Genomic DNA, 26,921 nt, shown 5'->3' with positions numbered 1-26,921 from the left:
AGTCCTCCGAGTAAAGAAGGGAGAGAAATAGACTGTATGGAGAAACGAACGTAATAATGACGTTTGCCATTTGCCGGAGAAAGATCCTAGCGGGGACATCCCTGAGATTCTAATGTATTCAAATGATGCTCTTGGAAAAGCAGTTGATGCCTGATCATGACTAGTCTATGGAAATGAAAATGTGTTCAAGCCGAAGGACGGGGGACTGCCCCGTGTACACGGCCACCCTCGGCTCACTAAGGCTTTTGTGCAGAAAGTTGTCCCGATATCTGAATCCTCCTGTCTCCACAATGGGCTGCTATCCGGTAACCGTGGCGAGGTCTCGTTACTGCAGGGTGAGGCGCCTCCAGGACGCCCGCATGCCTGCTCAGGGCCCAGCTTATCGAAGATCTGAGAGCCTCCTGCCAACGGCCCTGGCCGCGTCCACCCTGGCCTCTCTCAGGGGACTGGATTTTACCTCAAGCAACACACGATTTTTGGCTTCGTGGTGTTTCTGCAAAGGAGGATTTCATTTTGGATGCGAGGCGCTCGGGACCAGAGCCAGCTCGGCCAAGGTGGAGATGTGAAGGTCCGCGCCAAGATCAAATCGAACGGAGTGAGACCGCGTCCAGAAGTGGAAAACGAACAGGAAGGAGAACAGCTGAGCAGAAGCAGCCTTGCCACACTTTCCGCATCCAGCTGGAGCCTTCGATGGAAGAGCACGGAAGGTATTTGCATCCGGTGGTGCTCGAAGGCAGCCGGGGCCCTTGCTTTTAAACTCCCAGGGCACGTCCTCGTATTCCCGGGTGGTTGATGGCATCTTGGTCATTGGATGTAAACGTCCCCCCCACGAGAGATGCCCCGGCTGCCCGCCTGACCGAGCCCACACTCTCTGGGATTGCAGAGACCCGAGGCCTCCTGGAAGGCGGATGGCGGGAGGCCCGTGCGTTGGCACCCCTGCCCCCAGCTAGATCGAGTGGCAGGGCGCAGGCGGCTGGAAGGCACCCGCAGAGGGAAATCGAGCACCATGCTCAGAAAGCTACACTCTCTCTTTAACCCCGGCCCGCAGAGGAAGGCGGAGGTGGCCGAGAGTGCCTTCTACGACCGAGCCGGCCCCGCGGTGAGGCTGACCCTCAGCAGCTCCGTGTACGTGGTGGGGGACCACGGGGAGACGTTCAGCGAGTCCTTAAAGAAATACAAAAGCACCGGCAGCATGGACACCAGCCTGTACTACCTGCAGCAGGAAGGGGACCAGGCGTGGATGTACTCCCGCACCCAGGACTGTCTGCAGTACCTGCAGGAGCTGCTGGCCTTGCGGAAGAAGTACCTCTGCAGCCTCCAGGACCTGAAGCCGCACGGCGCCCAGGGCGTCTCCTCTACCTCCTCCAAGTCTTCCAAGAGGGCGGAAAAGGCCCCTGGCCAGTCCACCTCCCAAGAAAGAAAGGTAAGTGCTGTCGAGATGTACACTCTGGATGAGAATTCATCCAAGAGCCTCGGACGCGAGTTGGAACCTGGTCTCTCCGCCCCCATCCACACACAGCCTAACGAGTCTGCACATTCGGAGCAGTGCCTCAGTCATCCTGAGAGGCTTTGCCGCCACCTCCTCCAACTGGGGAAGGGTGGCTGGTCCCAAGCTGCTTCTTTTCCGGGAGGAGGTGAAGGGGAGGAGCAGTTAGCGGTATGGACAGAGCAGCCTGCGGGGAGGGCTTGGGCCTCGGTGCCAGGGGGTCCCGCGTTTGCATCGTACCTCTGTCATTTACCGCCCGCTTTATGGACGAGAGAGCGCTCGCGTGGCCTCCAAAAATCCCTGGGGAAAAGTGACATCTTCATGAGACCTAGATGGTTTTCAATAACCAGGCGTTTGGCTGCAGGGGAGCCAAGCAACTGGGGGACTTGTTCCACCTCCACCTTGGGCCCCGGGTGTGCTGGGGACTCAGGCACAGCCTCGAGGGCCCGTGACATCCAGGAGACTGCCTTGCTGGGCCCTGGAGGCTTCAGGCCCGGGCACCCCATGCGGGAAATTAGTGCAAGAAGTAACTGGCAGTTATCTTGTTCGTACCTATTGTGGTCTTTGTACACATCATCTTTCTTGGAGCCATCTAGTAATTCTGGAAGGTCAGGTGGGAGAAACTCCCATGTCACGGCAGAGCAAGCCGAGACTCGGTGACCTGCTCTGATAGGGCCTCCAATTCATTAGGGGACTCATTCCTTCGTTCCTCAATTTTTTTCTTTTTTTTTTTTCAAATGCCTGAGGTTTCAGGCTATTTTACGTTCCCATCAATTGCTTCCCTGACGACTGCACTCTAAGGTGCTCAGAGCGGACCTGTCTTTCCCACATCCGGTTTCCCCCCAGTGGGTCCTGTGAGCTGAGCAAGCCTCATTAACGCTGAATGACTGATCGGCCTGCTCCCAAATCCCTAGGGCTTGGCCTCGCCCGACTGGTTTCAACTGTCTGTATTTTGCCCCCGGGGTGGGCAGTTGAAATAATCACTTCAACTCCCAAAGTAGGTCAGTGTCCCAGTACCTAGCCTTCCGTTCCAGGACTGACCCTGTGGCCAGCCAGCTGCAGATTTGGGAGCCAGACACCCCTCCCTTCGGGGTCACCTCCCATGACAGAAAGGGCTGCAGCGCGTTCTGGACTCCCTTCCAGCTTCGATACCCTGAGGGGTCTAGGCCCTGGTTAGATTCCCTCCAGGCACTGCATTTTCCTGAAGGGATGGGGTTCTCTCTTCGTAAAGCCTCGTTCCCTATGTCCACGCGCTCCTCTTCTAGTTCAGCTGTCTGAAGATACAAGAAGGGCTGAGGGGCAGAGCAACCAGCTCTGGCCAAATGGGAACGGCTGTCAAGGGAATGACACGAAGCGTGGACTTCCTCAGGAGGTACCTCTTGCCATGGTGGAACCAGAAAAAAAAAAAAAAAACAAGTCTTAAACTGGCTCTGAAGGCAGTCAGCTAAAACTGAACGTTAGTTCTGAATGTACCGGCTGTGGGCCTGTTGGCCCCTCTGGGCCTCGGTTTCTGCAGCATACAAATGGAAATGAGAATATACCTTGTGGGGAAAAAGCAAGAGCCTGCCTGTGACAGACATAGGTGGTCCAGTGTTTACCAACTCTGAAATGCAAGGTGTGGGGGGCTTTTGAGCCACCTGCAGACAAGTGGTCTCCTTTGTGGCTCCTCAAGAAAGAGCTATATGCTGGGTGCGCCGGGGGAATAATGGTGCCATCTCCGTGGCTAGCAAGTGTGGCCCGTGGCTGCCTGGCTCTGTGCGTGGCAGGGGCAGGGGCCCAGAGAGCTCCTTTCTTCCAGAACTTCATCTGATAGGACCTCCTGCGTCGGTAGAAAACGCCTGCCGATGCTCAGATTCAGGGCGAACACCGTTCGCTTCCCTGACTCCCTGCTGTGGGTGGACTTGTGTCTCCCCAAAATCGTGTGTTGAAGTCCTGACCCCCCCCGCCCCCGCCCCGGACCTCAGAAAGTAAACTTATTTTGAAATAGGCTGGTTACAGATGTAATTAGTTAGTTAGATTGATTGCAGGCATTAGGGTGGGCCCCTAATGTGACACCACTGGGGTCCCTATAAGAAGGGGAAGTTGGGACCCACACGTGCACACGGAGACCCCCAGGCGAGGTCTGGAGTTGGCTGCCACAAGCCGAGGGCCCCCCAGAAGCTGGGTGGGACCTGGGAGTGCTTTCAAAGAGAGCCTTGCGCTGACAAGATCGTGGCCTCAGACTTCTGGCCTCTGGACTGAGACAGTAAGTTTCTGTCGCTCTAAGCGGCCCAGCTAGTGGTACTTTGTTCTGACAGCCCTAGGAAAAGAGGCCAGCCCTCCACAGAACTAGCCGTTTCTCTTCTCCTCCATTAGTCTAAACACATCTGTGTTCTGGCATTTATCCCCTCCTTCTGTGGCGGGTTAGCATGTGCGTCTCCTCTGGGGGACGGCGGCGACCTTGGGGTGCTTGAGGAAGCGGACACGGGTTCTTCGTTGTTTTTCTGTCCGCAGGGCGCAACAAGGAATGCTTCTTGGTCACTTAGGGATGCTTTGTAAACTTTAAGTCTGGTCTTCCGTGCGTAGATCCTGGAGGGGCTGGCCCCCACGTAGGGAGCGGGCAGTGCTCTCTGGGCATCACGGCACCACGCAGACTCCTCTCCCTCCCCACAGACACCAGCCCCCGGCCTTGGCCACAGAACTTAAGGTCCCCTGTCCGTCTCTCTTTTCCGGAAAGATAACGGCTTTTAGGCTGTTCCATTTAAAACTCCCAGCAAGAAATATCGTTTAGGTATTGACCCAGTTGACTCAATAACAACCAAAACAAACATTTCATGAAACGCACGCGTTCCTGTTCTCTGTTTGGTCCTCTGATTTTTTTCAAAACCTTCCATAGTCTTCTTGTCTGTTTTTGACATTGGTCATGACACAGTCACTTTATTTCTCAGGCTACTACAGGGTCAAGACCCACAGTTTCGGACACCCCAGAGTCAAGGCATTCCAGCAGGGCCTGTGGAAATGTCAACAATCTCTAAGGCATGATGCAGCAGGGTGCCAAATGGTCTGTGGTCCCAGCGCCTTGGAGATAAGAGAGACTGGATGTACCCACGTAGATAGATGGGAGGAGGAAGTGAGCACAGGCCAGAAGTGAGGCGCGCCTGGGGTGGGTGTGGAAGCCCCTCCTGGGTCCCTGCATGGGGGAGGTCGTGGCCAGGCTCTGTGACAATCTGCTCCTCCCTCAGAATAGAGGATTACAAAAGTGAGCAAAACACACATTTTGCAACATTTGAAATCAGAACAAAAACCCCACATCTGAGGACTTTTGTGTCAGTCTTGGGTATGAGCTATAGTGTGAGACTCACTGTGTAAATGTCCAAGTGTTAGAATTTCTGACACATGGGCACCTGGGTGGGCTCAGCTTGTTGAGCGTCCAGCTTCAGCTCAGGTCATGATCTCATGGTTTGTGAGTTCGAGCCCCGCATCGGGCTCTGTGCTGATGGCTCAGAGCCTGGAGCCTGCTTCCGATTCTGTGACTCCCTCTCTCTCTGCCCCTAACCCACTCACATTCTGTCTCTGTCTCTCTCAAAAATAAATAAACATTAAAAAAAAAAAGAAAATAGATGTTCTTCCTGGGGCACCTGGGTGGCTCAGTTGGTTGAGCGTCCAACTTCAGCTCAGGTCATGATCTCACAGCTCAGGAGTTCAAGTCCCGCTTTGGGCTCTGTGCTGACAGCTCAGAGCCTGGACCCTGCTTTGGATTCTGTGTCTCCTTCCCTCTCTGCTTCACCCCCACTCACGTTCTCTCTCTCTCTCTCTCTCTCTCTCTCTCTCTCTCAAACATAAATATAACATTAAAAAAAGAAGAATTTCCAACACAGTGCAAAATTCATGTGGCAGAAGGAGAGCCTATTTGAAATGGGTCCTGTCCTGGAACATAGAGTTTCTGAACCAGTAAGGTAAAGTCACTCAACCCCCTGCCCTGGGCACCTTGAGGGTTCCTGCCAGTGAAGACGAGTAGTGCTGATCTCCTCCCCACACCGCCCTCCTCCCCCACCACCGCTGCTCCTCTGCCACAGCCCAGGCACCATTAGGAACAATCTGCAACTATTCCTGACTTCTAATCATCCTCTAAACCCAATATGTGGAGTATTAGCCCATTCTACAGGTGAGAAAACGGGCTCAGAGACAGTAAGCGATTTATGTGAGGTCGTGCACCTGATGAAGAGACAGCCAGGATTTAGACCCAGTGTGTGTGGTGTCTGAGCTCACACTCTGGTCAATGTAGCCACAGCGCCTCTCAATCAGAAAACGTATTTTGAGCTTGTATAATATACATCGATGGGGGAGTGTGCACCTCAGGATGAGGTAAGCAGGTTTCTCTATCCTGCACACCTGGGTCAAGGGGAGTCATCGGAGAGGAACCCGCGTCCTACTCCGCCTGGATTTTGTGCTAGGGTAAAGCTCTCTCATGGGAGCTGGATGGTTTAGTATTCCCTTGTCCAGGAGAAACCTCGGCCAGAAGCACGCCCAGAAGGCATGTATCAAGTTCTCTCCTCCCCACAATCCATGAGTCAAATTCCCCTCCATCTCCCTTCCCCTTCCCTACACATGGCTACTTCTGAGTCCATTTTTATTCTTGGCCTCTGTAGCATTGAAATCCTGAGTTTGTAGTGCCTACTCTCGTACGAGGAAGAAGGCTGGGGAAACAGCGTGAGCACAGCTACAATGGGAACTTCACGATGGGACGGATGTGCCCTCAAATCATTTCAATAGAAATAGATTTTCATTCTTTCTAACTCATTCTACAAAGTATCTCAGGTGAGCCCCATACCAGCAGAAAGAGTAGCAGCAGAAACTGACAAGTTGGGAGAGACTAAAACACCAACAGAAAATCAACATAAAAACGCAAAAGACTACACAGATCGTACAGCTAACTCAGCGACTACAGATGAGCTTTAGATCTGGCTCTGCACCTCTTGGACGCTACAAAGAAAAGAGAGCTGGACTCACTGAACAATTCTGAGAGGAACAATCGTACCCTTTGGTTAGTGGAAAGGAGATTTTCCCCAGCTTTAAGTCCCCAAATTGCTCATATGGGACCTGATGAGAAAACCATGTGTGATGTGGTTTGTAATACCCTCAATCGTATTTACATAACAACTCATCAACAGACGTGTCCGTCCGTCCTTCCTTCCTTCCTTCTTTCCTCCTTCCTCCCTTTTCTCTTTATCTTTCTCTTTCTTCTTTCTTTCTTTCTTTCTTTCTTTCTTTCTTTCTTTCTTTCTTTCTTTCTTCTTTCCCTCTCTCTCCTTCCTTCCTTCCTTCCTTCCTTCCTTCCTTCCTTCCTTCCTTCCTTCCATTCTCCATCAATACATATTGCTGTCAGGAACAGGGTGTGTGCCAGGAACTGTTGTAAATACAGGCAAGCAAGTCAAAGTCCCTGTCCTCATGGGTGGTCACTCTTGTGGGAAAGCTAAGGCACTAAACCAGTGCACCTGTTTCTGGTGGTGACTCCTCGGAACCCCTGCTGTGACAGCCCTGTGCTGCATCTTAGTGAGGGTCCAGAGAATGGCGCCTGGGTACCTAAGTTCTGCCCGTCCCATTTGGACCCAGCAGAGAATTCAGATGCAAGAGGTGTGGGTGAACCCCACGCCCTCCCAAAGATCTTTGTCCAAATCCTCTGAAGACGTGGAACACTCACAAGAGAAGAAGGTTTGCAAAAAGTAAAGAGTTGTCCTGTTGTGTTTCTTGCTATTTTTCCCTCTCATATCCGCATCCCTGAAAGTGAGTTGCTCCCCTCTCACTCTGTTTTGGGGTCTTGCCTGGGACATGACTGGCCTCTGCCTCTGTGTTTCTCCCCTCCCCTGGTTCTCTAGGAAATTTCTTCCAGCTGCTGGGAGGGGCTCTGGGTTATTTGACTTCTCTCTTTCCACTCCTCATAAAAACCACTTCTCTCAGCTTGGATTTATTTTTTGAAATAATAGCCTTAATTTACATACCATGAAACTCACCCTTTAAAGCGCACTACTGAGTGGCTGTTAGTACATTCGGAGTTGTGCGACCCATCGCCACTAATTCTAGAACATTTCATCACCCATTCCGGCTTTTTGTGTGTGTGGGCGGCAAAATAAACATAATATTTACCATTTTCAACATGGCACTTCTTGGCACCTTAAGTGAGTGCTTTTTAGTGTCCTGATTATGAGTAACAAAGTATATTGCAATTAATGAATTCTTAAGAAATTGACTGTTTCTCTTTGGATGATTTTATGTAAATTTCTTTTAAAGAGAAATGTGGGCACCTTTCAAATTGCTAAATTGTCAGACAATAACCAGAGTTCTTCACACTAGCTTTTCATGAATTTCTCCAAATGATTGTTTACATAAGCCCATAATAATTCACCCAGAAGACTATTAAGCCTGAGTTAATATATTTCTTAGAACACTTTATGAAATATATCAGTAGTACACCAGAAAATGAATCCATTAAGAGGTCAGGGAGGCTCTAAAAAGACTTCATTTAGGAATCAGGAGAATGCTTTTATACAAGGTCTGACAATTATTTCTTTACTTCTTAAAAGATAAAAGCCTTTTCTCGTAGAATAAACTTTAGAAAGCTTTACCACGTTAGCCATGTTTTCAGTGTAGAATTCACTGGCAATGAAGCACATTCACAGTGTTGTGTAGCCCACAACTATCTATCTCCAGAACTTTTCCTTCATCCAAACAGAAAGTCTCTACCCAAGAAACGAGAACTCTCCATTGTCCTGCTCCTCCCACTCCTGGTAAGCCCTATTCTACTTTCTGTCTCTCTGGCTACTCCTACTCTAAACATCCCGTATAAATGGAATTATACGGTATCTGTCCTCCTGTGCCCGGCTTCTGTCGTTCAGCATGTTTCCAAGTTTCATCCATGTTGCTGCATGTGTCAGAACTGCCTTCCTTTTGGACAGTGGAGGAGCCTGGGTTTTGATGGGTGGTGAAGAGGGACAGTTTGAGAGTAGGCTAACTCTGACCAGAGTGCTTGTTAGCATTTGGGGTCCTCACTGAGGACAGCTCCCCACACCATTAGGGCCAGATAAACAGGGAAACAGCAGGCATCCTTCCCTGTATGAGAATTGGGCCATGTAAATGGGTGCCAGTCTAGGTGGAGCACAGAGAAGAGCTCAGGGAGGCTGGCCACACACTCTAGGCTGGCCCAAGGAGGCCATTGGGGGTAGGTTGCAGTGCCCCATGGAACACTGCCCAGATGATTTGGGCCAGGCATTTTCTGAGGCCAGGAATGTCAGTCCCCCACCACGGCCAGAAGAAATGTTATTAATTCTCCTGTGGATCATTTAGTTCTGAGCAGCTTGGATTCCTGATGTGTCTGCCTCAACGAACTGGCTGCAAATGCACACCCGTCCCTGCACGCTACCTCACCCTCCCTACCTCACCCCAGCCAAAAAAATTCGTCTGCTACAATGGTTTGAAAAGAGCCAATGGAATCCTAGAGGACGACTGCCCAAAGTGATTGATGTTTATTTAAAGTAGTTTTATTCTGGCAACAGTTTGTTTTCAGAATCAATTTTCTATTGAGGCCATGCAATCCTGCCTCATCAAATAAGACCATGTCAACTTTTGACCACGTCAAATAGAAGATTTTTTTCTCCTCTACGGCAGGAGGAGCTGAATCCAATTCATCTAAAAAGACTCCAAGTCACCCGTGTATAATATGTCTGTATAATGTCATATGGGATAGAAAGCAGGTTCTAGATCGGTTTTCACACCTCTAGGGATTATTTTTCAGATCTGTGGGGAAGACTTTATGCAAACGGTGATATTAAAATGCAGGTTTTCTGTGAGCATCAGTTACTGGGAAAGTCTCTATCACCTGGCCTAAGTCTGGTTTGCAGATTTGAAAGGCACTACTAATTCGATATGAGCTGCAAAGAATATTCTATTTTGCTTGGCAGAGCTCTCCACGAGATGACAAACAGTATAATAATGATTGATAACAAAGCGTATAATTCCTGTAGCCCCTCTCAGTCAGACCACAAGACGGGTAATTACATTCCCCAATCTAATTTCCAGGCATGTGCTGTTTGCTCAGCCCAGAAATAATAACTTCCTCCTCCTTTTTTCCTCTCCAACCACACCCTGTACACCTGGCTACCTTCTTGTCTTTCAACAGCAGAGAAAGCACATCCCCAGGAAGCCATTTCTCACATCCATAATCTAAGACAGTACATTTCCCCTCCTCCTGTGTCTGACCCGCATCTCAACACATAGCACTCAGCCCCCAGCACTCAGCACTCAGTACCCAGCACTGTACTTGTCTGTTCATTGGCTATTTCTGCTACTGGCCATGAGCTCACTGAGTGGGGCCACTGTGTCTTGTTTACCTTTTTATCTCCAACCTCCTGCACGGCTCGAAGCATGTAGCAGACATTCAATAAAGCAACAACCTGAGAAACTCCGACTGTAGTTTAAGAAGGTTTAAGAAGAAAGTTGTTACAAAATTCGGTGGCGGATCTAGAAAAGTAGTAGTTCTGTTGCTTTCGCCGAGTGCAAATGTATCTCTTATTTTTAGAGGCGTAGAATATAGTTTGAACATATTTATGTGGAATCACATCCTAATAACGAAAACATCCAGTGTGTAATGGGTCAGAGTTCACCATCAAAAGGACACTTTGGGCAAACTTTAAAAAAAAATGTTTGGATGATAAGATTATATTTGCTCATTAGATGAAATTTATAAAATGCAGAAGAGTGTAAGAAATAAAATAAAAACAACTTGGAATCTTATTTAGAGTTAGTCACTATACAATGTTTAGGTAGATTTTCTCCCAATCATTTATTTCCTGTATATTTGCCCATATGTATATTAGGGCTGTCTGCTAAAACAAAGGATGCTTATTTAAATTTGAATTTAAGATAAGTGATGGAGTTTTTTTTTAGTATAATTATGTCCATGCAATATTTGGTACGTATTTATACTAAAAAATTATTCATTATTTATATGTGAAATTGAAATTTAATTGCTGTCCTATAGTTTTGTTTCGTTTTTGTTTTTGTTTTTTGAGAGAGAGCAAGAGTGTGAGTGGGAGACGGGCAGAGAGGAAGAGGGAGAGAGAGAGAATCCCAAGCAGGCTCCACGCTGTCAGTGAGGAGCCTGATGTGGGGCTCGAACCCACAAACTGTGAGATCATGAACTGAGCCGCAACCAAGAGTTGAACACTTAACTGACTTGGCCACCCAGGCTGCCCTGCTGCTCTATATTTTTATTTGCTAAATGTGACAACCCTAATGTATGTGTATGTATGAATGTACTAAATTTGATTATGCCATATACTTCTTAATAATCTCCTTTTAGTTAACATTGCATTTTGTGGATTCTTTCCCTCTCATTGAGCATTTCTGATTATTTCATTTATTTGAGAGAGAGAGACAGCATGAGTGGGGGAGGGGCCGAGAGAGAAGGAGAGAGGATCCCAAGCAGGCTCTGTGCTGTCAGCACAGAGCCCAAGGCGGGGCTTGAACCCACGAAGACGAGAGATCATGACCTGAGCCGGAACCAAGAGTCAGATGCTTAACCGACTGAGCCACCCAGGCGCCCTGGTAGTTCCATTTTTAAAAACCCAACCCTTCTGTCAATCAGCAATGTATTTTGCCATGAAGGGGGAAGTGAGAATCCACCCTGAATTTTCCCCAAATGGCAAAGTTGCCCAACACCGTCTATTGACAAGTCCATCCCTTCTCCCACTGGATTGTAATGGCTCACTGGCTGCACGTGTATGCTTTGTACTATGCATCAAGGTTATTAGTTCAGTTTAATCAGGCGTCTAACTGTTTTATAATTGTGAGCCAATTTTTTCGCTCCGTGTTTTGTTCAAGTGGAATGGTCACTTAGATGACACGTAAGGTGAGCGGCTACCAGGTATTGGCAAAAGAAACAATGGTCTAAAGATGAAAAAGCAGTGAGGAAAAAGACTAAGCTTATGAGCCCGTGAGTCTACAATCTCCAATGTCAAAGGCAGAAGATGTGAGGCTACGCTTCCAAAACGATTGCAATGTGTGGTTATGACAGGTAATGCCAAAGCGGAGTTACACTAGACTTGGTGACGAACTTTTTCCTGCTTTTTATCCCTTTGGGCTGACTTTCTCAGCTCTCTTGTCTGCTTTGCCAATTTTTTTTTCTCCAGCTCAGGCAAGCGTGCCATTTAGCTTATCTGTTGAAAACAGGTATGTGGATATATGTATGTATGTAATTACATTTCAATGATTATACTTTTTCATGTTGCTTTTTCTTTGCTTCTCAAAGCTTCAGTTATGTATCATAAACACCCATTCTTTCTTTACAACCTGCCTCGATTATGGGTACACACTTCCTTAGGTGTTGGTGGAATATAAAAGGGATAAGGTAAGTATCAGTTTGGACTTGGTCTTAAATATCCATTCCAAGGATTACAGAAGGCAGAGAAGATGTGTAAGAGATTTTAGGGTTTGGCCTCAAAAGCTTATTATTATTATTATTATTTTTTTTTTTTTTTAATTTTTTTTTTCAACGTTTATTTATTTTTGGGACAGAGAGAGACAGAGCATGAACGGGGGAGGGGCAGAAAGAGAGGGAGACACAGAATTGGAAACAGGCTCCAGGCTCTGAGCCATCAGCCCAGAGCCCGATGCGGGGCTCGAACTCACGGACCGCGAGATCGTGACCTGGCTGAAGTCGGACGCTTAACCGACTGCGCCACCCAGGCGCCCCTATTATTATTATTATTATTATTGGTAATGTTAAGTTGCTTGTGGATAAACTTGAGCTGTTTTGTATTTAATTTCACCCAGCTGAATGGCCCGAGGAAAAATGATCTCTCCAATCCAGACTAGTTCCCCATTTGATCCTGGAAATTTCACTGTGATATACTGACATCCGTATTCCCAGGTATTATATGCTCAAGAGAGTATTATCAGTACTCCACAAAAATAAGGAGTACGGAGTTCTTAAAATTTGCCAGTTGAATCCTAAAGGACACATTAGTAACATGCAAACTGATTCAAGAATGCAAACATTAGGTAATGGCACGTATGTGGCAGCATATATTCGTTCACTCAGTGAATAATTACTACCCTGTGCCAAGCACTGAAATACGTACTCAGCATTCACAGGTGAAAAGGCAGTCTGTCTGCCCGGACACAGCCCAGGGTCTCAGGCTGCGGTCCTCACCATCATTGTCTGAACCACACTGGTGTGTTGACGTTCCTTGGCAGAGAAACAGGTAGAATTTCAGTCGGAGTGGTGGGAGTTGTGTATATCCTGCAACCTATCTCATGCGGGCAGTGGCTGGTGGAGAGCATCTGTCCCAAGAGTCTTATCTGTGAGTGTTAATTGCCAAAGCATTGGCAAAGAACAGGTTAAAGATCCCTGGCCTAGTGTGCTACTGAGGACATAACCCAACGTGCTGCAGTGGACTATCCACTCCAGACAGGACATGTGCATAGACAGGCTATGCCTAGTTCCGTCTGCCAAAGGGAGCTGGCCCTCCTGAGGATGTGAAGGGGACATGCAAACAAGTGAGAGGAAGGTAGATGTTTAGTGGAGGCCCTCGTGGCTTTGGGTGGGTTTAGAATGTCCCCCGACTCTAACCCCTGACAAACGATTGCTGTTTACAACTGGAAGGTCAATTAGTAGAATCCAGACCTCTTGTAGACAAGAACTGAGAGGTCCCAGAAGAAAAATAACAAATCGGAGAAACCCAGGTACCCAGATGGCAGATGAATCCAGGCAGGGTGGCAGCTGATACGAAATGCAGAAAAAATATCATAAACTGCACTGGGGGACTCAGAAGTTAAACGAGACCTGCCGTGGAGTTTGGTTTGGGAAAATGCCAAGGTCTCTATCTGGGAAAAGTAATCTGAGACCCAGGCCTGGTGTGAGGGGGCCGTGGTTCAGGGAGGCTTGGAAAATGATAACCCCAAGGCCGCTGGAGGTGGAAGGTGAAAGGCAAATGGGAATGGAGTCGGCAATGCAATCCGGATGCTTTCACACCGGGTTCCTTCTCCCTGGGGCTGCTGTGGGGCCGAGAGCGAAGGAACATGAGCCCTGTGAACTGGGGCCTAAGCAGGTGCAATAGGAAACCGTTCCAAAGAGGTAGTTAAGAAATTCTGGGCTAGAGGGGTGCCTGGGTGGTTCGGTCGGTTCAGTGTCTGACTTTGGCTCAGGTCTGATCTCACCGTTCATGGGTGTGAGCCCCGTGTCGGGCTGTGTGCTGACAGCTCGGGGCCTGGAGCCTGCTTTGGATTCTGCGTCTCCCTCTCTCTCTGCCCCTCCCCCACTCCCACTCTGTGTCTCTCTTTCTCTCTCAAAAATAGATAAACATTAAAAAAAAATTCTGGGCTAGAAAAAAAGTCAAGACTGGGAGCGAAGCAATCCTTTTGTACCTGGCCTTTCAAGTTCAGAGAGGGAACAGTAACTGTATTGCATCTCACCCAGGGGTGCTGACGATTCATGGCCCACTACCTCCTCGTAAAGTAGATTTTGCTGCGATATTAGTCTGCAGCTTGAACCCTGCACCTCAGTTGTTGCCACTCTTGTGCTATTACAGAGAATGTGATAGTAGAGGTGGAAAGAGGCCTCTTTAGAGGCCTCTAGTAGAGGCCCATGGAAGCTGTGGGAAGGCAAAAACGAACAGCCAGAATCGGTCTGGGCTTAAACCAGGACTTGAAAAGGCCCAGGGAGTCCAGACTTGGAGCTTAGCCTTGGTACTCAGAAAACTCACGGCAGCATTCATTTGGAGACATGTACAAGTGTACTTTCCAAGGTACACCAGGAACTCTGTGGACCAAATCCTGTGTAACTGGCTTGCCAGGTCACTTGCTGCTTACCATGCTCTCCAGAAGGCACAGACACAGAGAGCTGAGTGCTTGCAGTTAGAAGCCTACCCCAAGCTGGGGTATTATTGGCAAAACGCAAAATGACGTATGCATATGGCGCTACCTTGAACAGCAAAAGATTACGAAGAAGCCAAGGATCTGACAACAGGAGACCGTGGTTTCTTTTGATGGTGGGTCTGCACACTGGAGCCCTAGGTAGTCTACCAGGGATGAGGAGGGTCTCTGTCTACTGCTGGGAAGGCATCCTCAGGACACAGTGAGTGAAGAAAGCGATGTTTACAGAGGTATGGTGTGGGCTACCTTTTGTTTTTTTTGAAAAAAGTGGGTAAACACAAGTATAAATTCACATTGTCAGAAACAATGGAGGGAGAAACAAGAAACTTGGCATAGACGCAACATGAAGTATAGCGGAGGGTGAATGGCAAACATTAAACCCAGGAAGCAAACAAAGTTGCATGAATACAAGGAGACGGAATGCCTCCCCAGGAGGTGATTTTAGGTCAAGTTTGGGGACTGGGGGGGAAAGGTAGATGTTGGGTAGACCCCTGTGGGGGATGTTGTATACTCCTTGTTGGCACAGGAGCAGAGGGCGGATGGAGTCCCTCTACTTGGCCCTCTGTGTGCGGAGGACACAGATGAACCTGGGCCCTGAAATCCAGGGCTTCTGTCCTCTTTCTTCGATGACCTGTGCTCTATCCCTTGGAGTCCTGTCCCTCGTGTCCTTGTCTCGATAGAGACATTCCTGCCGGCTCTTGCAGAGCCAGGGTGCAAGACTGGCATGTAAGATTTCTATCCTAAATAAGACCCTGGGGTGGGGATTCATGGGTGCTCTTGTTCCGTCCCTGATGCCGGGACTGCCATCGAGTGGTGGGTCTCAACTGCTGTGTATTAGAATCACTTGATTGTCTGAACTAACTGGTCTGGGAAAGGGCCAGGTACAGGCATTCTTTAAGAGCACCCAGGAGATTCCAATGTCCAACTGGAATTGGGCTCACCTGTTATGGAACCACCCCGACGGGGGTGAGGGAGAGGTGTACCATCACCATCTCCCAGGCCAGTCTCTCAGACCCATTCCAGGGATGCTGCTCTCACTTGCAGGGACAGAAGACAGGGCTAAGGAAGGAAGGAAGGAAATCAATTATTTATTCATTTGTCTTTATTTTATGCTCCTACTTTATTCCATGAAGGGTTTGGGGGTAACTGCTGAAGGCAGTTGGGGCAAGTGGGAGAAGCTGTCCTTTAGCATGAGACTTGGTCACACAGGTCTGTACGCGTCAGCCACAGATAATGTCACCAATGTCTCATTCTCCGGACACTGCAGGATCCAGAAGCTCTTTGAACAGAAGCAAGTTTTATAACGGCAGCGCATTGGAAGGCCCGGCAGAGACCCCAGAAGGGGGACCTGAAAGAGCAGACCCTCCAGGGCTGGCCGAAGAGCGGCATTGTTAGGCATATTTGCCCCCGCAAGGCAATCACTCCTCAGCCTGGTAGAAAGGGCAAGGCATGGGAAGGAGACCTCAGTCTCAAATCCTAAAGCTTGAGGCTTTGGAAACAGGCAATAGAGTTGAATATTGGGAATGAACCACACGTGTGGAGGTAAAAGGGCCCCCGTCCACTAGTTTTGATGGACAGAAAGCACAGTGGCTAAGGTGGTAATACATATAGTAGTGATTGATTTCTTAATTTGTAAATGTGATCCTCGAAGGACAGTACGTGACAAGATTCTGGGGATGTCCAAGAGGCCACAGTCAAGGACACATATCAACGTAACTAACGGTGGTGATCTCATTGGTTGCTGAGCCTTTGTTAGTTAAGACACCAAAGCTGACTCTTTTCTAAACTCTTTAGTAAATGAAAGCAGCTGATCCAGGTGGCTCTGAGCTGCTGGCCAAAGTCTACTTCCTGGAGACACTGCGGAATGAAGAGTTTAGATCATATTGCAGGGAGACCCCCCACGAAAAAAGAATGCAATGTTCACATGTAAGGCTGAGACACTTGCATTAAGCCAAACACTGATGGAAGTTGCTGCCAGAGATTCAGAGGCGCCCTCTCTGTGGGTTCTGAGATACAAAGACCTACAGACCTTGCACTCCTATTAAATACTATTTATCCTTCTTTTTGGGGTTTGGTTCAGATTGTGTGGCCTTCTCCATTCATCATTTCTCACTCGTTCAGTTCACAAAAAAAATCTCCAAAATGATATGTGTCGTAGAAGAATTAGGTTCGGGATGAGGACCATAGAGCCTAGAGGAGAGAACCGTCCAGGAGAGGGGCGGTCTACCTGGAGAATGAGCTGACCCGGCCAGTCCTGATGGATGAATAGGAACCAGCTCGGTGAAATATTCAAGGCTGAGAGACCAGTAAGAAGAAACACAGACAGGACAAGAATATTGACTTGCCATCAGAGATGAGCCCTCCTATCACCGGCCTGCAGGAAGGGTGCACAGTGATGTGGCCTGCTGGGCTCACACAGACTGCCAACCAGCCCTTCAAATTTTAGTCCTGCGCTCCACCCCCAAGCCTTGGTGAACCTGGTGTTGCCAAGTCTGGTGCATTTCCCATTCCCGAGGGTCAAATTGTACCCTTTTTAGGTGCTTGCCTGACCCATGATGCTCTGGAGGGCTGGTCCCTTTGGTCTGTTACATCAGCTCTCCCCTTCAGTTGCTTAGCAACTGCCAGAAGCTTTTGGAAATCTCTCTTTCCCCGATGGCCCCTCTCTTCTTCTGCCATTAGGGGTTTCTTCTTCCCGCTCTCCCTTCTTTCACTTCAGTGGGCTTGTTGAAGGGGGAGGAATAAGGACATGTGGATAGTTGTCCACTTTTAACAGAGAAGATTCAGCTCTATGTTGTGCTGCTTCAAAATTTTCCCAGAGAAAGCACCTTACAAATATAAAAAGGAAAAACTCCTTCTATTTAAAAATGTTTTCTAGTACTACAAAATGCATACATTTTACCAACATCTTGTATTTGTACATACAGGTGTCATCATTTTAGTTCCCAACATTCCAGTCTGTAATTTAATCCTATTCACTTTTAATACCATCCCCTCTTTAAAAATGCCCACGTATAGCACAATAACAGATGCATATATCAATGGCACAGAATAGAGACTCCAAAAATAAACCGATGGTCATATGGTCAATTAATCTACGATGAAGGAGGCAAGACCACACAATGGAGAAAAGACAGTCTCTTCAATAAATGATGCTGGGAAAACTGGACAGCGACATGAAAAGGACAAAACTGGACCACTTTCTAACACTGTACACAAAAATGAGCTCAAAATGGATTAAAGACCGAAATGTGAGACCTGAAAGCATAAAAACCCTAGAAGAGAGCACAGATAGTAATTTCTCTGACATTGGCTGTAACAACAATTTTCTAGATATATGTCCTAAGGCAATGGAAACAAAAGCAAAAATCAACTTTAAGATAAAAACTTTTTGCAGTCATGAATTTAAAGAAAGACCAGTCTGGGGGCACCTGGCTGGCTCAAGGGTTAAGCATCCAACTTTGGCTCAGATCACGATCTCAGGGTTCATGGGTTCAAGCCCCGCATTGGGCTCTGTGCTAACAGCTTGGAGCCTGGAGCCTGCTTGGGATTCTGTGTCTCCCTCTCTCTCTGCCCCTCCCCTGCCTGTTCCTGCTCTCTCTCTCTCTCTCCCTCAACATAAATAAACATTTAAAAAAAGAAAAAAAAAAACCTTTGCACAGCAAAGGAAACCATCAACAAAACAAAAAGACAACCTACTGAATGGGAGAAGGTATTTGCAAGTGATATGACTAATAAATTGTTAATATTCAAAATGTACAAAGAAATTATACAACTCAATACCAAAAAAAAAAAAAACCCCAAACAATCCAATTAAAAAATGGGCAGAGGACACAAATAGACATTTTACCAAAGAAGATATACAGATGGCCAACAGACACATGAAAAGATGTCCAGCATCACTCATCATCAGGGAAATGCAAATCAAAACTACAATGAGATACCACCTTACACTTGTCAGAATGGCTAGAATCAAAAGGACAAGAAACAACAAGGGTTGGCCACGATGTAAAGAAAAAGAAACTCTTGGACCCTGCTGCTAGAAAGGTAAATTAGAATAGCCAATATGGAAAACAGTATGGAGGTTCCTTAAAAAATTAAAAATAGAAGTACTATACGGCCCAACAATTCCGCCACTGGGTATTTACCCAAAGAAAATGAAAACACTAATTTGAGAAGATATATGCACCCTGGTGTTTATTGCAGCGTTATTTACAATAGCCAAATTATGGAAGCAATCCAAGTATCCATCAATAGATGAATGGATAAGGAAGATGTGGTATGTGTGTGCACACGCTCACGTGCATGCACACACACGCACACGCACACACTGGAATATTACATGGCCATAAAAAGATGAGATGTGTCACTTGAGACAACATGGATGGACCGAGAGGGTATTATGCTAAGTGAATAAGTCAGACCGAAAGAGACAAATACTATATGATTCCACTAATATGTAGAATTAAAAAAAAAAAAAAGAAAACAAATGACCAAACAAAAAGCAGACTGAGACCTAGAAATACAGAGAAAAAAACTGAAGGTTGGCAGAGGAAAAGGATGGGGCTGGTGGGCAAAACGGATGAAAGAGAGTGGGGGGACACAGGCTTCCAGTTCTGGAATGAGTAAGTCATGGCAATAAAAGGCACAGCACAGGAACACAGTCAATGATAATAGTGTAATAGTGACGTAGTGGGGACAGATGGTAGGTACACTTGTGTGAGCATAACATAATGTATAAACTTGTCAAATCACTATGTTGTACACCTGAAACTAATGTAACATTGTGTGTCGACTATACTCAAATAAAACAAAAATAAATAAAAACGTTCACCTAAAATAACTCTACACATGGTGAAAACAGCTCAGGTTAACACACATTGTCCCTTTTGTCCCCCTCTCTGAGTTTTCTTAGTTCTTAAATTCCTCAGACAGCTTATTAGTTCACATGCTGATTCTGTGCCTTTCGTTGTGAGTTCTCCATGGAGGTCCGCCATGGTGCTTGAATTTCCATGTTGGTCCTTGGAGGTTGTGAAGATGATGGTGATGAACCAGATCACGAAGGAGAACAAATCAGGACAGAGCCTGGAACCCAGTGAGGCATTCAGTAGACTTTTCTTTTTTTAAAATATTTTTTACATTTTATTTATTTTTAGGAGAGAGAGAGAGAGAGAGACATAACACAAGTGGGGGAGAGGCAGAGAGAGAGGGAGACACAGAATCTGAAGCAGATTCCAGGCTCTGAGCTGTCGTCACAGAACCCCATGTGGGGCGTGAACCCACGAACCACGAGATTATGACCTGAGTCAAAGTCAGACACTTAACTGACTGAGCCATCCAGGCGCCCCTCAGTAGACTTCTTTTAAACTCTGTATTTTATTATGTCTTACACTTTTTTTTACTGTTTATTTTTTAAAGAGAGGGAGAGCATAAGTGGGGGAGGGGCAGAGAGAGAGAGAGAGACAGACAGACAGACAGAATCTGAAGCAGGCTCCAGGCTCTGAGCTGTCAGCACAAGAGCCCCATGCAGGGCTCAAACTCAGGAACTGTGCGATCATGACCTGAGCCGAAGTTGGAGGCTTAACTGACTGAGCCCCTCAGGCACCTCTATTCCATATACTTTCCAAAGAATCATGCTAATTTCTTTTCAGTTTATTCCATGACTTGAGTCCAAATTTGGCCACCTTAGGTACTGACAACTCTTTTAGAGCATTTCCAGTACATCTTGCCCTTTCTTTCCTACTGCGAATGTCTCATCGCCTTCTGAAGGAGCTTCAATGATCCCCTGTTTATCAGCAGGGGAAAAGGCCAAAGGAAGACTAAGTATTTTGCCTCCAGGTCAGTAACAGTCCCTGAGCAAGAAAGAGGTAGATCTTATTATTTGTCTCTCGTTGAGGTAACTGGACATCCACTGACCTATGCAATCGTGGAGCAGGGACATCCACCTTCCCCTCACAGCGCACTTACTCAAATTTACCTTTTAAGTTCTGCAAATTCATAACTTCACATACATTTAGTTTCAGCAGCACGGAATTCTTTTCAGCGGTTGTGGTTTGCTTGCGTGTGGGTGCTCAGAGGCTGGCTCAGGCTACTTTCTCTCTCCTGCCCTTCACCTCTAGCAGAAAGCAACCGCAAAGAAATACTCCCAGTTCAGCGCGGATGTGGCGGAGGCCATGGCCTTCTTTGATTCCATCATTGCAGAGCTGGATACAGAGAAGCGGCCGCGGGCTGCCGAGGCGGACCCTCCCAATGAGGATGTGGACTTTGACGGTGAGTGCTGGCCGGGGGTGGGGGGGAGGTGAGGGGGGGAGGATGGACTGGGGGTGTGTGACGGGGGGGGGGGGGGGGTCTCTGGTGTGGCTAGAAGATGAGCTACCAGGAATCTCACCTCCCACTAGAGGGAAACTCGCACCTGCACTCTGTAGCCCAGCCTGGGGCTCGCTCTTCTCCTCGGGGCCCTTTGCTTTAGTTGTGCCAGCGGCCAGCACCCAGCCTACCCCTACAACACTCGCAGCCATATTTGGACAAAAACCCCTGGCAGTCCACTGGCCCCAACTGCGACAAATGAGTCAAGAAAGGGATTGGAGGGGCGCCTGGGTGGCTCAGTCAGTTAAGTGCCCGACTTCGGCTCAGGTCATGATCTCGCGGTTTGTGGGTTCGAGCTCCGCGTGGGGCTCTGTGCCGACAGCTCAGGGCCTGGAGCCTGCTTCGGATTCTGTGTCTCCCTCTCTCTCCGCCCCTCCCCCACCAGCACTCTGTCTCCCTCTCTCTCTCTCAAAAGTGAATAAACATTAAAAAATTTTTTTTTTTAAAACATAAAAAGTAAAATCTTTAAAGGAAGGGGATTGGAGGGGGAGCTGGTGTTATATGGGTGTGAAGACAGAGTTTCAGCGTTGTAAGGCGAAGAAGGACTGGGCAGCTGTCCCTCAAAAATGAGTATATTCCACGTCCCTGCACTGCACGCCGAAAGACGGCTCAGACGGCAAATTTTATGTTATGTGTATTTCACTACAGTTTTTGTTTTAAGAGAAGAAAAAGAAACGGAGAAACTGTTTAAAAAACTGTCTGTCGACTCTGCCTGAGCGAGTTTGGCAGTGTCCACACTGGGCTGACTGATCCTTCGTCTGGTTTGTCCCCGCTTCACCCAGCACCCCCTCTGACGCCCTCGGGGTCAGCACTCTGAGGACGCGCAGGGCAGGACAGGGCCAGGGAGCCCGCCTAGGCCAGCCTGGGTCTTTGGAGAGAGAGTGAGGTGAGGGCCGGGGGTGATGCTTCTCTCCTTGCCAACGTGTGTCACTCACTGGCTGTCTCCTGGTGGAAAGCAAACGATTCAATCACATTCATGAGTTCAGCCCGCTTTTAAATTCCATTACTTAACGGTCCGTTTCTTTTTAAGTTTATTGTATTTTGAGAGATAGCACACACAGAGGAGGGGCAGAGAGAGAGGGAGAGAGAATCTGCACTGATGGTGCGGAGCCTGATGCAGGGCTCCAGCTCATGAACCGCGAGATCATGACCTGAGCTGGAACCAAGAGTCAGACGCTTAATCGACTGAGCCACCCAGGCGCCCTGTCAGCTTCTTTAATCTTTGACTTGCTCTCCCTGGTGTAACTGATGGCAATTTTTTTCAGGGGTTCCTGGCCCCCGTTACTGAGGTGCTAGCTTTTGGTGCCCATACTAAGCAATGCTTGAGCTTTTTATCTAATGCTCAAAAGACCCTATTCTTGTGGTTTGCCATTGCTCCGGGCCCAAAAGACCTATATCTGTGAAATTCAGGTTCTCATTGGGTTTGGTGGGATTTCACAGAAGGTTACCCCCACCTCCCCCGCAGGCTCACTGTGCCCTGCAGGCTAATCTGCCCACCTTCCTCCTGGACTGCAGCCCCTCGGTCCCTGACGGAGGCCAGCCCTCCTCTTGGGAGTTGGACCTGGAAACCCAGGACGCTGGCGAAAGAACAGCAAAATCCACTGAGGATGCAAGTGTTACCTTCCACGATTTTTGAATGAAAAGGACATTATGGTTTTCTCTCATAATAATAGCCCTATACGTTCATTGTTAATCTAATGAATCAAATGATACACCAAAATACAAAGAAAGTAAAGAATATGGTCTGTAACACTACCACCCAGAGATAATAACCACTGTTAAACTTTGGTCTATGTCTTTCCTTTCCAAAAGGTTTTAAACATACACACACACATATACACACACACACACACGCTCACTTAATTAAAAACAATAGGACCTCTGCCATTTTGTCATCTGTTCTTTTCACTTAACCATTTATAATACATCACGGGTTGTCTTTGCATGTCAGTAAACATAGATGTATGTCTTAATTTTTAATGGACACATAAATACCCCACCATATCCCTACCCTATCTTTACAGGGTCAGATCATCCCCCTCTCACTTGCCTTTCCCAGCCTTTCTAAGAATCTGCTGTTGTAATATAGGCATTTGTTGTGGGTTCTCAGCCTGGTTCACCCTCTCTTGCTCCTTCCCGGGCCCCTGCTTGTCTCTTCCAGTGGCCACCAGCTCCCGGGAGCACAGCTTGCATTCCAACTGGATCCTGCGGGCACCACGCCGGCACTCTGAGGACATTGCTGGGCACACCGTGCACGTGACAGATAGCCAGTTTCGAAGGAGCGTGGAGCGCAGGACCTTCGGCACTCAGAGGAGGCTCGAGAGGCACCCCATTTACTTGCCCAAGGCTGTGGAAGGGGCATTCAACACCTTGAAATTTAAGCCCAAAGCCTGCAAAAAAGAGTAAGTGCTTGGACCAAATGGTATAACTAAGACGTTTTCATGTCCTCCAGACTCCTGGGGTGGTTCTTCAGGTGCCTTGAGTCCCCGTCCTATATACCAAAAATTACTCTTACAGATTTTGGGGGAAGGAGATCTTGGCTAAAGATCTTTTTTTTCCCCGCTAGGGCTGCCTGGGTGGCTCAGCCGGTTGAGCGTCCAACTTCAGCTCGGGTCATGATCTCACGGTTCATGAGTTCGAGCCCCGCATTATGTTGTCAGCATAGAGCCCGCTTCGTGTTCTCTGTCCCCTTCTCTCTCTACCCTTCCTCCACTCGTGCGCTCTCTCTCACTCAAAAATAAATAAACGTTAAGAGTATTAAAAGATGTTTTCCCCTAGTCTGTATGTAAACTCCAGCCTGGTTCACTGCTGTCTCCTCCCTGTGACTTCAGCTCTGGATCTGCTGGCCTTGCCTCTGGCCTACTTGGCCCACATGCTTTGTGCCACCCTCTTTCACTGTCACCCCCCAGGGCCACGGACACCCTGTGTGCTACGAATTTTTTATGGGAGTTTGGGGTTGAGGAGGGCAAAGCGCCAAGAGGGAACCAACACCAGACTAACCAGACGCCCCTGCCTTGGAAAGGCGTTGGTTGACCTGACTTAGCTGGAGAACTTCTTGCTGGCCGGGCTCCCCCTGGCCACTTCGCCACCATCTCTCGGCCTCTTTCCCTCCAGATCCAACTCTCCCGAGACGAGTTCCCATGTTTAGCCTCCAAATTCCTGCGACCTACTCACTTGGAGCGGTCAGTGCTCTCTTGCTCTGGCCACTGCCGCCCATGCTGCAGGGACCTCACCTTTCACAGCAGAAGGGGGTCTATCTGGGTTGGGGTTTGTACAAGAGCCATTCAACTCTGATGGATTCAGAGCTTTTCTAAATAGCGCTTTCCGCCCATAACAATGGACTATGTAACGGACGTACTGAAACCAGGGCTCATCATCCAATCATCCGTCCTTCCCCTTCAAGACCAGTCTGGGGTCCAGCCCCCATGATGATACCGCTTTGTCCGCCACAAGGCCCAGCCCTGGGGGGCATCTGATGGTCTCCGTTGGAATAGTGGATCAGAGCATGCCTTCTCTGTGCAGCCGGCCAAGCCAGACTTAAACCCTCTGCCTCATTCCTCCCTTCCAGCCTGGGGAGCCCCAGACAGATCCTCCTCCACTTCTCAGGAGAAGACACGGAATGGGATGCGGAGCTCTTTGGCCTGGAGTCCCTGGTGTCTCCGGGGGAGGACTACCACGAGACAGAGAACCCCAAAGGGCAGTGGCTGCTTCGAGAGAAGCTGTGGGAGCGGACAGTGCCCTGAGGCCCTTCCGGCCATTCAGTTTGGCTCAGGCTGGGTCCCTGAGAAGGTGGCTACTTTCAGGGCAGCACAGGTGTTTGGCAGAATCAAAAATGGAAGTTGGAACAAAGTCAAGCCCACGAGCCCATCAGCACTGCCCGCCGGTGCCCGGTTAGTGCCAAACACACGCGCGGTCTCCCAGAGGACCTGCCCTAGGAGACTCTGGAGCTGGGCTTTCCCGGCATGGCAGGTTGGCAGGTAGTTACAGCTCGGCGGGTCTCCCAGCAGGGAGTGGGAGTATCCAGACTCACTCCCTGGTCTCCCCTGGCCTGTTTCAGTTCTCTGTGCATCTGTCCGAGTGGCTTCTAACACTGTGCTCAGGACAGGAAATGAGCCCACCCCTGGATCTCTGGCCAAAGTTTTCAGAAAGGCAGCTCCTGTCTCTGTGGGGCTCAGGAATACCCTGATCACAGAGGTTGCCTCCCTTTGTGCAGAACACGGTCCAGGAAGCACCTCCTTCTGCATTAACACTTTCACGGTTCTAGACATTTCTAGAAACATCTGCTGGATTACACGGAAGATGGGGCCAGTGCCCTGGCATTGGGAAAGAGTGTGCCAGGGCCCTGCCTTGGGACCACACTATCTCTCCAGCCCCGAAACCCAGCTCTCCTTCCCACAGGTGGTGGGCTTTCTTCTAATTATCGTCCAGAATATCCTGATAGACGCCCATATGACCAGCTTATGGCCGGCTGTGCCTCTCCCCTCCCACTTAAGAGGAAAATCAGCATCCCTGAGTTCTTTTGGACTAGGAAGGATTTGTGATTTTAGTAACTATCTGAATTAGAATTACATCTTAAATATATTCTTTGCACTTCTCACATACTTTTTCCTGCTCGGGTTTGAGAACCACTGTTCTGGAGAACACATTGCATTCTGTTCATTCCTATTACTTCTTCTGGTGTTTTCTTACAAAGAAAGAAATCGTCCAGTTGGTACATGCTCATGAAATGCCAGAGTGCTCTTGGGGGTAAAGGAGGGAGACAGACTAGGACAAACCAATAATCTAAATTAAGCCCAAGACGCTCTAGGCTAAGGTCACTCTGAGAACTGAATAGAGCTTTCTTTCTGCCAGGCCCATGTAATGATGGTTGTATTGTTCAGTTTTTTATAAAGAATGTTTTATTTATGTGAACTTGACTATCTGAATCTAAGTATTTAAAACTCCTATGAGAAAAAAAAAACTAAAAATTATGTGGCATTCTTAGCCATTTTATATCAACACATTTCGGATGAAAATATACTGGAAATGTTTTAATACTTGTCTTTATTATTATTTTCCTTTTGAGTGCCAAGGTCAATGTTTGGGAGATCTCTTTCATTTTGTTGCTTATCCTAAGCCCACTCTAGCCAGAAGCTTGGCTGAAAAATAAATGTTTGGGAGATTTGTTTTATAAACTGCATTAAAGCACACCAAGTTAATATTGCCACGTATCTTCCTTTCCCCCAAATGTGGCCTTGTTTTGAAGCCCCACAAATAAAAGTTCACTGCTAAGGATAAGTTCAGAATGAAGGTCTCTTTACCCTGCCTCTTATCAAACTACAGTTTGTCATAGATTCGACCCTGACATTATGTGGTGAAGACTTTGTGTACATTTTGCTTTTACAGATAAGAAAAAAAATAAACAGGACAGAAAGGATGTTTGGAGTCTTGATCTTTTTTTTCTTTTAGCATTTATTGCTTATGGGACACGAAGCCATGCTTTCCTCTCTTGCTTCCCATTTTGTATATTTTTGTCTTTAATGAGACTATACACAGACTGCCTGAAAAATGCCATGATTCAGAAACAGAAGGCTGGCGTGTCTTTGGGATGATTTTAGGTATTTGAAATTGGCGATACACTGCAGGATCTGGGCTTTGTCTAGGGAATCCTGAGATAGTGTCTACTGAGGTCTTAAGAGAAATAAGATTCACGCCAATAAAAGTCAATTCAGTAAAATCAGCTGATGTGATTGATTCTCTTCCCCCACGAATTGAGCAGTTATTCAATCAGCTGCTCCCTGAGAAACAATGGTAGTGGCTACAGCTTTTCCAGGATTGTCTCAGTTTTGATTTATGGAAATCTACCTATCTCTAGACCTCTGTCCAAAAAAGAGGATGTGAGCTCCTGGCAATGGACTTATACTTCAGGCTTTGTTTTCTAGCTCCCACCACAAAATGTCTTCTTCATGCAGGAAGATACATGGGAGTTTAGTTTGAATGGTGTATACCCAACTCTGAAGGGTAGCTCTGCCACAGAGAACGTGGCTTCCAGTTGGTTCTAACAGGAGGCACATTCGTGTCATCACGGATGGCCCTTTCATGGTGAATTCATTTCCTCCTGCTGTCGTAACAATGACCACAAATGCAGGGGCTTTATTCTCTTAGAGTCTGGAGAACTATAATCAGG

General features: G+C 47.8%; 1 protein-coding gene across 1 annotated transcript; it reads left to right on the top strand.

The window, feature by feature from the left end:
- Positions 1-673: 673 nt before the first annotated feature.
- Positions 674-26,154, top strand: CA1H13orf42 (chromosome A1 C13orf42 homolog). The gene is made up of 4 exons (XM_025925078.2): positions 674-1,423; positions 20,512-20,659; positions 22,917-23,157; positions 24,324-26,154. Exons 1-4 carry the CDS (start codon positions 1,007-1,009, stop codon positions 24,496-24,498), a joined length of 981 nt encoding a protein of 326 aa, XP_025780863.2. The 5' UTR covers positions 674-1,006; the 3' UTR covers positions 24,499-26,154.
- The last annotated feature ends 767 nt before the right edge of the window (positions 26,155-26,921 follow it).

This window comes from Puma concolor, chromosome A1, assembly GCF_028749965.1.
Source record: "Puma concolor isolate L17-30 chromosome A1, mPumCon1.1.hap2, whole genome shotgun sequence".
In the NCBI taxonomy this organism is placed as follows: Eukaryota; Metazoa; Chordata; class Mammalia; order Carnivora; family Felidae; genus Puma; species Puma concolor.
The sequence above is the reverse complement of the archived record's forward strand: the minus strand, read 5'-3'. Positions and strand labels throughout refer to the sequence as shown.

Bases quoted from the DNA above. Each gene is read 5' to 3' on its own strand.
- CA1H13orf42 (XM_025925078.2), top strand. From the start codon at position 1,007: ATGCTCAGAAAGCTACACTCTCTCTTTAACCCCGGCCCGCAGAGGAAG. The intron at 1,424-20,511 runs GTAAGTGCTGTC...CACCTCTAGCAG, and splicing joins CCACCTCCCAAGAAAGAAAG to AAAGCAACCGCAAAGAAATA. The intron at 20,660-22,916 runs GTGAGTGCTGGC...TGTCTCTTCCAG, and splicing joins TGAGGATGTGGACTTTGACG to TGGCCACCAGCTCCCGGGAG.